General features: G+C 39.6%; 1 protein-coding gene across 1 annotated transcript in view; it reads right to left on the bottom strand.

Annotated features, from left to right (window-relative positions):
- The window catches only part of egfra (epidermal growth factor receptor a (erythroblastic leukemia viral (v-erb-b) oncogene homolog, avian)), a 61,227-nt gene that overhangs the window by 24,711 nt on the left and 21,801 nt on the right, over nucleotides 1–14,715 (bottom strand). Inside the window, exons 2-7 of the mRNA XM_053651826.1 lie at nucleotides 5,006–5,157; nucleotides 3,595–3,784; nucleotides 2,767–2,901; nucleotides 2,601–2,669; nucleotides 1,556–1,674; nucleotides 469–610 (exon numbers count right to left, since the gene is read on the bottom strand). Coding sequence (XP_053507801.1) covers nucleotides 469–610; nucleotides 1,556–1,674; nucleotides 2,601–2,669; nucleotides 2,767–2,901; nucleotides 3,595–3,784; nucleotides 5,006–5,157 — 807 coding nt within the window. The remainder of the gene's footprint in view (nucleotides 1–468; nucleotides 611–1,555; nucleotides 1,675–2,600; nucleotides 2,670–2,766; nucleotides 2,902–3,594; nucleotides 3,785–5,005; nucleotides 5,158–14,715) is intronic.

Below are 14,715 nucleotides of genomic sequence, written 5' to 3'. Positions count from 1 at the left end.
GATCAGTGATTGATCTTTTGGAATAATGGGGATCAGTGGTTGGTCTTTGGGAATGATGGTGACCAGTGATTGGTCTTTGGGAATGATGGGGATCAGTGATTGGACTTTGGGAATGATGGGGATCAGTGATTGGTCTTTGGGAATGATGGTGATCAGTGATCGGTCTTTGGGAACGATGGGGATCAGTGATCGGTCTTTGGGAATGATGGTGATCAGTGATCGGTCTTTGGGAACGATGGTGATCAGTGATTGGTCTTTGGGAACGATGGGGATCAGTGATCGGTCTTTGGGAATGATGGGGATCAGTAATTGGTCTCTGGGAACAATGGTGATCAGTTATCAGTGTTGCTAGGGTGCTAAGAGGGTTCTAAGAAGTCACCAAATCTCGCAACAATCTAGCAACACATATCCCACTGACAATCTTCAAATCCTAACAGAATCCATCTGACTGAATGAACTGAATCTTACATGGACACTGCTTCACGCACATGGCCCCGAATGTGTACTTCCCGTCCGGGTTGGGGGCCACATTGTGTGTGTTGGGGTTGTAGCGCATGAGAGGAGGGCATGCATCTTTGCATGTATCATCATCCTGGAAGTCCCTGCAGGCCTGCCCCACACACACACACACACACACACACACACATACACACATATACACGGTCAGTTCTGATAACCAAGCATTTCCTCACTGCCCCAGAGATTACGCTTCCTCCAGCTGTGCTCAGAGCCGGAGGCACTGCGACGCTGAGCGATGTTTAATCACGAAACCACTAGGTTCAGCCACAGTGTACACACAACAGTAAAGACATCTCAGTAGAGTGATACAAGATACAAGAAGCTTTTAAGAAACTGTGTCAAAATAAGTGTTGGAGACTAGTCAGTAATAGATTACATTATCAGCTCTACGCTGAATACACTTTAGCATGTGGTCATGTTATAAATTGTTATCTGTTGACGCACGCAGACTGCAGCGTTAGTGTGACACACAGCCAACCATCTGCAAAACATTATATGTTCAGGTGCACAATAAATGACTTTCTTTTAAAAATAGAACTGTAAAAGTTTCTGGTTATGGCAACGTCTGTTCATTTGCATATCAACCATGATAGTTTGGAGCCATTGATGCTATTTAGTGACATCACTAACTGAACTCATGTAACACTACATAAATGTAACACTTCTTGTTGGTTTTTTTTTTTTTTTTTTGGAAAAAAGAATGTTGACTTAGCATTGTGTTATGAAATAACAATAACAACTGTTATCAAATAATCTCATCAAAATCAGCCATTCAAAAATCCACCTGTTTACAATAAACGCGCTAATAATCAAATAACCGAACGTATTTTAATGACAGAAGATAAAAGACAACATGGAATTCTGTCTTGGTCTGACAGGGTTAAGATAGGGTTCTGCCTCCTCCTCTAACTTTCAAAGGTCAGTCCAACCAATAAACCTCACAGGCAGTAGTGATATAAACACCACCGGATGAGCAACATAAATCCTGCATTTTCAAGCACGCAGACAGTGAAGTGTTTTTTGAGTGCTTCCTCACCAGGCAGTCTGTAGGCCTCGGGCCGGTGCAGCCGGATGCACAGTGCTCGTTGCAGCAGTCGCTGGGTTTGGGGCCTTTACACCTTCCGGAGCACTGCTCAGCACATACCAGCTTTGTGACTGACACAAAATCATTTAATCAAGTACTTGTAATTAGAATAAGATACATTTCAAAGCTGTATAATTACTTAATATGAGGTTACATTTATAGATTGCTTGATTGCATTTAGTAAAGCACTGATTTGTCGTTTACAGATTGAGTACTCAGAAATGTTTCAAAGTTTAACAAACTGATAGTTTTGTCTTTACATTATGTCACACTTTGACCACTCCATTCTCTTTAGAAACGTATTAGGCCTATAACCAGTTCGCCATAATCACCATTAAGTATATAACTGTGGGGTCCAAGAGTGCATCCACACTGGCCAGTTTTTCGCAAGTTACACAGCGCACTTAAGAGTCCATAGATTCAAGTTTTGTGTCTGTAGCTCAATGTTCACCCTGTAAATTACCTGCTGAAATCTGATTGGCTGGTTGCGGCTATGTTTTCAAGTAATCCAGTCATCCTTCGAAATCCACTTATAGATTATAGTACAATAATACAGTACACCAAACTTCAAGTCAATCGTAATTACGCTTCCTGAGAAACTCCTACACAGATGTCAGAAACTCAAACCTTGCCTATTCAAATGCATGCAAGAATTCCCAAGTTACAGACATTTGGGTAAATTAAGATACTGGAGAAAATATCAAAACTAGTTTTCTTTCATAAAGTGGTGCTTGGAGCCCTCAAAATTCTAACAGAAAAAGAGGTTTCATTCTTGGACCCCTGACAATACAATTCATAGCATCATTATCAGCGTGGGAGTCACAAAACCTGCAGCGATTTTACGGGTGAATCAGAAAAAATGACTACATTTTGCAGTAATTTAGGCAACTCAGCACTTCTCGTAAAAGTTTTTTCCATTCAACGTAGCACTTATGAGCTGTAAAACCGGAAACGCTTAATCCCTTCATTTGAAATCCCCTGAATATTTACTACTTACAAGTCTGGCAGTTTTCAGGGCCAGGAGCCCAACACGAGCCATTGTAACAGCTTCGGTCACACTTTTTACCTGTAAAAGAGAGAATAAAGCAAGACGCATCTTTATATTAAAAGAAACAATGGATACAACATGCAGAATTTTGCAAAAATATAGAGGGTCCGCTTACAGAGTTTTTTCGAACTGCTCTGATAATCGACTTCAATTGGATCGCTCTTCCGGTTCACGATGTCGGCCCACTGGATGGTCTCCGCGTTACATAAGTAATAGTTGAAGTTAAATTTCACGCCACCCCGGTGTATTTCTTGAAAAGAACAATTTGCATGTTAGAAGGAATCCCAAAGGCACCAGAGCAATGTACCCTGCATATCGATGAGCCGAGTTTAAAATCGGACAGGACGTGAACAAATACGATCTGAATTGACTACATAGAGCTACCCAACCAAATTTTTCGATTAGCAGTACTTTACAGCTGTGGGAACTTGATTTCGAGAATATTTCATCTGTCAAGTTTTTAAAGAATGCTTTAATGTGACGTTCCAAAGTTTAAGTTGTAGAAATATTGGTAATATCACCATTTTTTCTATCATTTTTTTGCTGTATAACTGGCACTGTTTATTACAGCAGTTCTTTTTAGGAAATCATTTCTGAATGGTTAGTCTATCTCTAACTCTTATTGAATGTGCTCAAAAAATTCTGTTCGCTAGGTATTGGCTTTTGAAAGACTGTAAAATGCATAACTGAGAATAAAAAGTTTAGCTCTTTATTCTCAAACGTTAATATTACAGTTTTTGTCCATAGCGATACAAGTTTTTTTGTTTTTTACTAGTGTCTGTACTGTACAAAGTCATAGTGTAAAAAAAAAAAGAAAAAAAGAACTAACTAACTAACTAAAACTAACATGGACATAGCAGTTAATGAAAATAATGTACAGATATTCAATCTCTAAATCTTCTATCTTTTATTAATTCGTTACTGATATACGATCACGACGTACCGGTGAGGCTGTTGAGGAACAGCTTCTTTACACCTGAATTGACTGTGCTTTCATTCAAATTTGACAGAACTGCCAAAGCAAATGTATTATCAAACAGCGAGTGGCCTCGGATGATGCGCAGGTTGTTCAGTGGGATTTCTGGCGCCGTGTTCCGAGCTATGAGAACGTAGCCTCCAACTTCTTCAATGGTCTAAAGAAAAACAAAGAAACGTTGGTTCTAATTTCATAACACAGCAAAAAAATGCTGACATTTATAGTCCGTGTATCAACTCATTCTGAAACTGGTGTATGTAGAAAACAAAGTTTCCTTTTCACTTTCTGTTTTCTCCCACTCCTGCTCCAACTCTGCCTTGGCCACGCCCTACATTAATACTTAGTTCAGTCTCAGGTGTTCTGTAGTTAGACCAGTGTGATTTCATTTTTGTAATTTATTACTTTATTGTTCTTCGACATGGTAAAGCAAACACAAGATACCATTCAAGTGCTTAAAGTCACAAGCACACTGAAATATGAAGACCATAAGGCTATAAACTAAGTAATGGCTGAGACTAACTATTTAGCTAGCACATTTAGCTAGCGACAAATAACAACAAGACAAAACTCTTAGGAATATCTACATTTTCCTCAGATGTGTTGGTAAATTACTAAGAAAACACTCTCTTTGGCTAAAATTACAATGTCAGTACATTTAGCATTAACTGCTATCTATGGTTTCTGCCATATTAAGAAAAACATCAACATTGTGTCACAACTTGACCTCAGGCCTATCAGAAAATTTCCTCCTCCCAAGCATGGGTCATTTATGTGGAATCTTCTCTCTCTATCTAAGGGGTGTGTAATCAGATATCCTGGTAGGAGTGTTAGCTAAACATTAGCAAGTCAGCTTGCTGGCTGGTGTTAGGATAACTAGAGAAACATTTTCAGGTGTGTAAAAGTTGTATAACATGGGATACGCATAAATTAATAAGAAGACTCAGTAAGAAGCAGTTTATGTCCAACTTATTAAAAAAGAAAGAAAGAAAAGAAAGTCAAGAGTTAGCTAGTTATCTAGCTGATGTTTGTGAATGTCATTCTGGCTGTCTGCCTAATATTGGTTGTAAATAGATGATGGGAATAATAAAATAATATACTGTAACTTGCAGTAATTTGATTTTAATTTTGGTTCAAGCAGTAATCTCTGGGGTCCAAGCATTCTTTGCAAATAGCATCCCAAGTAGCCAGCAAATTTATGTCATTTGTCAATGAATCCATGCAATAATGTGTCACGACATATAAAATCAGGGCTATCAGAAAATGTCCTCCTCCAAAGTTGGAAGGGTGGATTATGTGGAATTGTCTTGTGAACACTGTGTGTGTATATCAGACGAGAGCAGATTATTTGTATAACCAGTGAAAAGACAGCTCATTGTACCTTGAGAAAGGACAGATCGTGCTTGTCCGTGGTGTGTGTGATTTCCAGGTTCTCCAGGATCACGGTGCAGTTGCTGTACATCTGCACCATGCTCTGGAAGTGCACGTCTACAGTGTTCAGAAGATTCAGTCTGCTGGACCCGCCCTGACACACTAAGGAGACAAAAAATAATAATAATCATAATCCTTCTAAGGTTAAAGTAATTACATAACTAATAAAAGACACTCTTACTCAGGACTGTTACACAACATTCAATAAAATGCGGTGGGAAATCTGAAATATTATAGCACGCCGTGGTTTCCTTGTTAACTTCATGTTTTCACCTTCCCGTGCCAAAAGCCTGCCAAGTTCTTACCCCAGTGTTTGGAGCTGCCTTTGTTTGCTTCTTGCACGTATCAGTGATATATATCCCGATATTTTAATTATAATTAATTACGAGCCTTGTCATCTTGTTAGCTTTTATGGCTGGCTTTATCGTCATTTTTTAAAATCATTATTATTGTACATTTTCCACCATAAATTGGGATTTTCAAGCCATCGAATAACACACGAATCTCAAATTGTTACGCCATTTTGTTTTCAGACGTATCACACAACAAACAAGAAATTGTAACCCAGGTTTTATGTTAAGAATAGAACACTTGGGGGCGTGCTTTTACAGAAAAAAAAAAAAATAAATCATAGACAACCCAACGACAAGGGAAATTACTATTAGTGCCAGAACGTTCATTCTTTTCCTGTAACGGCACACCCTGAAGTGTTTTATTCCTCTTACACCATAGTCATTCGACAACTATTACGTTTTTGCTTAAACATAATTTCGCTACTAGATTAGCTACTTCCTAACTGACTAACTAGCAAGTTATACGACCCTGACATTAACAAATGACCTCTAGCTATGTGTTCCATATAACTCATTACATACTTGCTTGAAAATTATATTGGCAAATTTTTCTATTAAATGTAAATATGCTAGCTATAGCTACAATGAGCCTTCTAAACATGGTAGCATTTAGGAAATACGATTTTATCTCTCACCACTACAACCACCATGGCTTAGATATAACGCAGTTGATTGTGTAACACTGAATTTTTCATCTCTTCCACAATTCAGGAACTCTGAACTCTTCCTTCTTTACTGGGAATCACAAAAGTCCCGTTTGGTTCACGGATACCGAGCCAGTGGGTGTATCTTTTACCAGAACTGCATGCCAGTGGAAAGCTTTAACCACATGCCAAGAGAAATAGCGCGTGTTCAGAGACTCTGTCTGCTTGGTGGACGTTCTCTTTCTCACACACGTTCGTACTTCGTGCACAGAAACTCCCTTTCTCTGACCGTAAGCAGAACAGAATCTTGAGCTTGCACAGTACACACTGTTTGTTTTTTTAAAACACCTGACTGAATATACTGGAATGTGATTTTAAATCATCCATTCTTGCAAAAGATCCACTATCTGTTTGTAAGCAGAACAGATGCCTTCAGAGATCCTATCAAGAGTGGAGAAGTAGAATTGGCTCATCTTGTAATTTACCAGAAGTTTATAGTTGGAAATAGAAAGACACGAACGCAGTTACAAAGACAAGTCATTTGGAAAAATCTGTCATATAAACAATGGTCGAGGAAGAAAAAAGAAAAAAAAAAAAAAGTAGGAAAATTCTTATTCATCTTTAAGCTTGCTAAAATAGTGCGGGATTGAAGTTAATTATTTTCCAAGAACAGCATATTGCATATTGTTTTATTTGCCTTATACCACAATATAGGTTCCTGTCGTATATCACGTAGTATATTATAACGATAACAGTATAATTCCTGTAATCACTCATGCTACAGCAGCTATAAACAGTCATTTCCTCTCCAGCCTTTTGCTATAAAGTGCTCTGTAAAGGTATGACGGCAAAGTGAAAATGTTAAAATCCTCAAAATCTACGCCTTATTTGACATTCAGCATAAAATAGCAAATAATTCTATTCCAAAAAGGATCTTAATCTCCTCGCTTCCAGCACTTGCACAACTCCTACAATGCCGATATCTTGACTATAAAGACCGTAATGCAAACAGAATCGTCACAGAACTATCTTTTCTTTTAATCCTGTATTACGTTAGGCTTATTTGAACTTAAGTTTCTGTTTGAATAGACTGGACTTCACTCAGCTGCAGAGCTGAATATAATACACGTCTGTAAAACAGTCTATATAAAGTAGCACGACACCAGGAGGATGTGCATCAAACGGAGCTTTTGGGATGGTTAGCAGGTTACATTAAACTATCATATGAACTACATTAAATGCAGTATAACACCGTAGAGGCGAATATCCTAATCTTCATCTTTAAAAAGTCAATTCGGTGATGTTTATAGACCTAGCTAGCTTTTATAATGCTAGCGTTTAGCTACAACACTAATCTGGTCTAACACTGCCTGAATAGCTTATTTTAACTACTAGTCCATCCATACTAGTAGCAACAATTTCTTTCTTCCATTTGCTACTTTTCTACCTACGTAACTAGCCGTTTATGTTTAGCTACTCCAATAACGACCTGTATCATGCTATCATACTAGCCAGCTAGCTATCTTAATTACAATGTCCTTTTTTATGTAGCCATTAGCTAGCTTAGCATTTATGTTCGACTAGCACGTGTTCCCTGATGTGTTCCTGGTGTTCTTAACACTAGCTAGCTTACTAGCAGAAGCTATTGAGCTTTAGAGAACCCATCACTGCTATTTTATGGTTCTTTAATTACATTGCTTCATCATACTACATCGATTGCGCATTGCACATAGCGTTAGCAGTGGTAGCTCAGTGGTTAAAGTTAGCAAGCAAATGGTTGAGTTCAAATCCCAGGCTTGTGTGGGAGCCATTTTTTAATCAAGACTATTGAAAACACTGTTCTTAGATTTAATTCTGTCTCAGTGCTGTAGATTCTCATAAAATCGCTGATGCTTGAGCTGAGCCGAAAATGTAACCTGAAAATAACCTGTTGCATAAAGTGTTCCTTTACCATGTTTGCTGTTGCTAGTGAGGCAAACAGACTTTAAAAAAAAAAAAAAAAAAGCAGAGTTTTTTCTCGCAAGACACTGACTGGTTAGGTCGCATTCCTCGACATGTCAGTTCTTGAAAACACATCTAGAAGCTGCTTATTAGCCACGGAGATGGCAAGCTTCGCCTCACTGCAGAGCTCATCATTTACGTCAAGATGTTCATCTGTGGTTTTAAAAATCATCATTTGCTGCAGCATGTGCACTGTGTTTGGATATACATGGTTGTCGTCTCATCGAGTGTTCATGAGAATGAAACTTGTCCGGTTTAAGCACGAAGTGGGATAACAAAACGGGTTGCCTAGGGTATTTTTTATTTTTTTCGTTCTGTTATTGTACTCAGTTGTCCATGTATGATGTAGCAAGAATGGGGATTTGCTATTGTCTCCTTCTGTAAACACACACAGACACAAAACCAGCCGAGTAAAAAAAAGAATGCAGGTACACGGAACAAAAAAAGTTCACCTCTCCCTTATATGATCCTCATAACACACTCCTCTCTCGCATGCTAAAGTAACCCAAACAAGCCAGGCCCAAGCCAGGCCCAAGCCTGTTTCTTTAGAGTAAGATTTAATTATTCGATGATAAGACGATCATTTCCTTGGCTCTGATGACGCAACGTATAACACGCAGCTATAAATCGAAAAAGTTGACGTAAATAATCCGACGGTCTAGTGTAAACCGGACAGAGCTGCGATAAGTAAGGAATAAAACACTTACGGGGCATAAAGTTACGGGAATATTACTAGCTTCACTATTACTACCTTGAGGTTGACTATTTTAATACATCTGCACCTCACAAAGTGTTTTATTCCTCGTATACCACATCATCACATTTTTTAATTCATATATTCTGACACTGGAGACTCCTTCCAAAAATGCCAAATAAAACAGCTAACTTCACCATATCATCAACTGCACACATTTTCTTAATATAAACCTGTGATTTGCCTGACCAATCCGAATCGAGAATTCAACAGCGTTGCGGTTCAACTGTCTGTATCATTGTGAAGCTCATTTAACGCTATTACAACTCTAGGAATCTCCTAAAAAGTACTGTAACAGAAAAAGCATCCGGAACCTAAAACATTAGTAATGTCATGCAGGCGATCCCATGCAGGCGATTGAAGCGTTTATTTCATTCACTTAATGCTCACTAGAGAAGTTGCGTAAGCTTTTCTGACCTATATCCTGCTTCCACAGCAGCGTTAGGGTGGATCTACCTGAGATTAGAACGATCTTGTACAGCTAGGAAGATGACGTTAAAGGTAAGATGAGCCTCAGTGCGATAGCGACGCTCTGCATTACTTTCACTGTTACAAAGCACGCTGTGTGTTTTACAGCTAGCGATCCGTACATCTCCCACGCACAAGACGAGATCGATTCCTAAACAGTGCTTTTATTGCTTTGTTATCTAAGAAAGTTGATAAAGAGCTGCTCATTTCCTGCTTGCATGAAGGGTGCTCTCTTAGAGCACATGGTTTCGCTCCCAGCTTGTGACCTTGTCATGAATACAGACAGTCCCTATAATAATACTCTGGACATAACTAGCACATTTCAGCCAGGAGGTAATGATAGAGGAATGGTGTTGGTGAATGGTGTTTGGCTTAGCGGGGCCAATGCAGTAAAATCAAAGTGAATATTCAAGTTTAATGGTAATGAACTGTGTCAAATAGTAACAAGTGGGCAAGCGAAATGACTCGTGTGGCTGGACCAGTGCCAGTTCTAAGTACCGAGAGTGTGTTGTTATTTCTTTATGTAGCCTGTGATGATGTCAGTATGGCCAGAGGTTCCTCATATTACCTGTACATGCCATCATAAAAACTTAGCCCACTGCATCACTTCCTGTATGTGCTGTAACTCTTCTGGCTGGAGGACAAGGCGTTGCAGGTAAGGAGTGGCCAGCAGAAACAGGCAGAACGCAGGCCAACTACAATGCGTGCAAGTCGTAACTGTTTATGTCATGTATACAAAAAAATCTTTACACTGCCTGTGTTAAGTGTTGACATGTATTGGAAAGAATGAGTAAGGCTGTTAGTCACTTCCTCTGGCAAAAGCTGCTTTTTTTTTTTTCATTTGAATAATTATCAAGTGTTTGCCTTTGAAGAGGACACATAAAGCAGCTTGCTTTAGACACAGTGCTTTTTACTGATTTTACACACCCAGTTGCACCTTTGATATCGGTCAGTATTATAGATATTTCTAAATCGAATTGTGTTGGAAGCCACCTTTTAACAGCAGTGATTGCACGCTGATGGTTTAAAGGGGTTCCTCAAGGCTCTGATCTGGGCCCTTTATACTTGAAGAAAAAAACGTTTAAAGACATTGAAAACAACAGATACAAGAGGCAGAATCCAATCCAAGCATATAGCATGAGCAATAAAGGAATAAGTGCTTTAACCCTGAATGGTCCAACAGTGACATTTGTTGTTGTTTTGTTGTCCTGGAATTCAAACAACCTTTCGTTCACTAATGCGGAAACCTAACCACCGAAGTACCACTGTTACCCCTAAGTGTTAAAGTGTGATACGGATGTCCCTTGAGCAGAGTGGGTTAATGGCCTTGCTCAAGATCCCAACATTGGCAGCTTGGTGGTGTTGGGGCTTGAACTCCTGACCTTCTGGTCAGTAACCCAGAGCCTTAATCATTGAGCCTCCACCGGCCTCCCTCATATCACCAGTACCCAAGAGTACCGTGATTATTGGTGATAAATTTATTTGAATTAAATATAAGTGGACAAATGTGGGCATTTCCAAGGAAATAACCACTGAGTAAATGATCATTAAATTATAAAATCACAACCTTTCTTTATCACCTATTAGCAATTTATGAAAATACAAGTAAGCCACCTGATGCCATTCCTTGTTCCATTATGTGGTCAGATGACTCAACAGGCCTATGTACACAGGGATTTTCAAAAGATCTATCTGGAACTGGGTGTGAGCTGATTTCTGTTCCTTACAGCTCTATCTTTTCACTGTGAGGTAAACACACTGGTTTAAGCATGATTGCAAGATTAATTTACTGCTGAGAAGAATGGTACAAAACAACACGCATTGTTTGGAGCTTTATCAACAATTAGGAGATTTAATTGTAAGCTAACATTGTTCCTCATAGGATCATTACCTGCAATGACATTAGCCATTAGCGTTGATTAAACAAATTAGAGAAACGCATATCCATGCTTAAAAGGAAGAAACAATACTAATCAGTTTTCCTGGGTAATTACAGTGCACAAACCTAATATCACTCTTTGGTTAAAATGAATATCAAAACAATCATTCAGTCAACCATAAAAGCAAAACTCTAATGTTTCTGCCAGGCAATGTTTATATCCCTGAAGCCTCCGCATTGGATGAACAGAAGAGCTTACTATTTCCCTTTCCAGACCCACGGTTTTGAAAGGAGGCCCAAATCTCAGAGGTCCACTCTCAACTTTAGTGAGGAAAATAAAAGCATTTCCTCCAGTCTTCCTGTGCACTTCCATCTCCAACTAGGACTTAATTGTTATATGTTCCGGGGGCGGGGAAGGCCCGTTCCTCTACATACAACCTAAACAAAGACAGTTTCAAAATACAATAAATAAATCCACATCTGGAAAGGGATGGACGCTACGCATTTGATCTGCTAAACCTGTTACTGTGAATTTGCACATGAGAACGGTTCCTTCCGTGAGTAGGAACTGAACCAAAAGCAGTTGGGACAAGGTCTGAGGGTGTGCCAAATGAAGTGGGGGGTTAGAAAGAGGGCTGAAGGATGTAACCCCCCCCCCCACCCCCCTTCATCCTTTTTGAAAAACTGGCTCTTCTAGCTTTCAGGAAGTTCCCTATAAGGGGGAAAGCAAAACTCTTTGCTAGAATTGCAGATGCTGGTGGCCTCCTGGGAGGATGGAAGAGGCTCAAGGTCTGATCAGTGGAGGAAGGCATGCATGTGAGTCAACCCAGATGCTGAGCGTCTACTGTAGAATAAAGTGTTTAATTTCATTCAAGGAATGTTAAATACATCAATGGTTAAAGCTACCTGAAAAATAATACAGCATGAACCCCTATTTTTGGCCCCTTTAAGGGTGCTTTTTGACTGGATATATGAACACTGGTCTCAACTTAAAGAGATTCTATAGATGTTATGCACGGTCACGAAAGAACCGAATTTTAGGTGACCTTAACCAGGCCATTCAGGCACATTTGAGAAAATGTCTGTAAATGGTAAGGATATGTGGTTCGTATCAAACAATCAGATATAATAGACAATAGACATCATAAAGTATTCGTCTTAAAAACACTTAAACTTAATCAAGCCCACACTCAGGACAAGCTACACAAGGGTTTTTTTTGTTTTCTTTAAAAAAAACACTTTTCCAAAGCGTGCTGTTTTTCTCAAGCTAATACGCTAGCAAACTAGCATTAGCTCAAGAAACATAGCAATAGCTTTTGGTCAAGAGCAAGCAGGATCTAGAAAGTTCCCAAAATCTTTAAGGTCTGGAGTCCCTGTAAGTTACAGTGTTGACGGCCAACAAGTGATGAATCAAAAAGTTTTGATAGCGTGCTAAATCCTGCAAGTAAAAGTACCAAATACCAGCACTAACCCCACACATATCTACACTTCTGCGCCAGTATCACCATTTTTGTCAGTCAATCGAATGAGATGAAAACAAGCAACAACACACATATTGTGTAGCACTCCACCCCAAGTAATTTGCCCAAAAGGGTGTGGACGCTCTTACCACAAACGCATAGCAGAGCAAACCAATTTACAAAAAACACACAAAAAAAAGGAGAAATATTACATTCACAGGCCTACATTTTTCTCCAGCACAGTTTGATCTAGAAATTCAGTAATTCAGGCTGTTTTATTCTGTATGTCAATGGACTCCTAACACTCCCGGACCTGGCACAGCTTCCCTGCTTGTCCTTAACCATCATCACAATCACTTTAATGCAAAAAAAAAAAAAAAAAAAAGAGAGAAGACTAAATCTTTTTTCTCTGGCCTGGGTCTTTCCACGTCGGGAGACAAATAAGGACCAAAATCAAGGCGAATGTTTATGCGTCTTGGAAACGGCCTCCCTAACAAGCCAGCGTACATCTCCAGTTACACTTTGCTACAGTTTAGCTATGTTTATCCTTAGGCCCAGGGCTGGAATGCTGGTGAAAAAAAAAAAGTCTCTTTAGAGCATGTAGAGGTAGCATTCGCCAAATATGTACATGCTAACCTTTTGCGCGGTTCAAAAGAACAATTTCTTCTCCACGTTGTACTTACGCGCCGTCTGGGGGACGTCTCGGGGCGACGTCTGATTACAGAACAGGAGAACATCAATCCTAAAACATCTGTGGTGCTAACAAAAAGTGCATTCAAGCCTTTTGGATCCATTACCTCTTGAATTGCTAATGTGATCACTGGTGTCTGCAAAAGCTTTAGAGCTTATTCATGACGTCGAGAGAATTACGGACCATCAGCGGCGGATTCGTGGTAGTAAATGACCTCTTTATGTGTCATTAACTAAGAGATGGTATAGCTGTGCGTTTCGTTAAACGAGGCTTTGTGGAACTCAAAACCAGAGAAAGCAGCCTTGTCGTGCGGTTTATATGAAAAAGAGAGACGCCCTGTTTCTCATGGTCATGGTAAACACTTGACTGGCTAATAAGCTCATGACAGTGTGCATTATTACTATTATTGCTTTTGAATTGCGTTTGTAAGGAGACATGGGGTTCCAATCCCAACTCCAAATGGCACATGAAACTGTGCATTATGATGTCCATGGTACAGTAAAGTCATCGTTCGGTGCCAGAAGACTGCTCACTTCTGTAATTTTCCTAACAGCCAGTGGAGTCAGATGGTAGTTAAAGCACACAGAAGAGCAAGAGTGAAAAGGTCACGATGTCACGAGTGAAGAAAAACGGTTTCCGCTACGCAACTGTAGTACAAACTCTGAAAACGGATTATCTCCTGTGAGAAACGTTCTATCAACTGACAAGCGTGAGGTAAAGCCGACCCCCACTGATTTCTAAAACGTCTTTTCGAATTGTGACTTTGAAATCCTTTCACCCATAAATTATAAAACACATCCATATTTTCAGACGGTTTCATTTCTCAATAACTGCATGATGAAATTCGAATTAACTTCGAGTTCGAATTCACTGAGATCGCTGAGATTCACACCCCACCCTCCGCCCCTCCAACCCCCCGCCCCCTCATTCTGACGCTTAAGGTCAACATTAAATAAAGCGCTGGACCTGTATCTGCAAGATTTCATGCATGAATCTGCTGCCACATGGTTGGCGTGATTGGACAATTGCATGAATGACCAAGGGTACAGATGTTCCTAATAAAGTGGGCAGTAAGTAGACACCTTATACGTCTAAAAACAGCCTTAAATTAACGGTCTACGAGTGTTGACCCCATACATCAAAGGGTCAAAATCTGTAATAATCCTAAATCCCAGGAACACGCTCAGTTATTAGGCATCCTCGCATGTCTGCTTCAAATATTCTCCTGGCTTCCGGAGCAACACAGTGAGTCAGTCAGTCAGTCTCACTGTAATTATCTTCTTTATGAAGACTTCGCAAAACTCACAAACCCATTTTAGGCATTTGTTCCTCATAGAAATATGACCGCACCAATCTCCACCAGTCTCCCAGTCACACTGCGCTCACACTCATCTCTGTTACAGGAAATAG

This window comes from Ictalurus furcatus, chromosome 20 (assembly GCF_023375685.1).
Source record: "Ictalurus furcatus strain D&B chromosome 20, Billie_1.0, whole genome shotgun sequence".
Taxonomy (NCBI): domain Eukaryota; kingdom Metazoa; phylum Chordata; class Actinopteri; order Siluriformes; family Ictaluridae; genus Ictalurus; species Ictalurus furcatus.
Note: the sequence above shows the minus strand (reverse complement) of the source record. Positions and strands in the feature narration are given on the sequence as shown.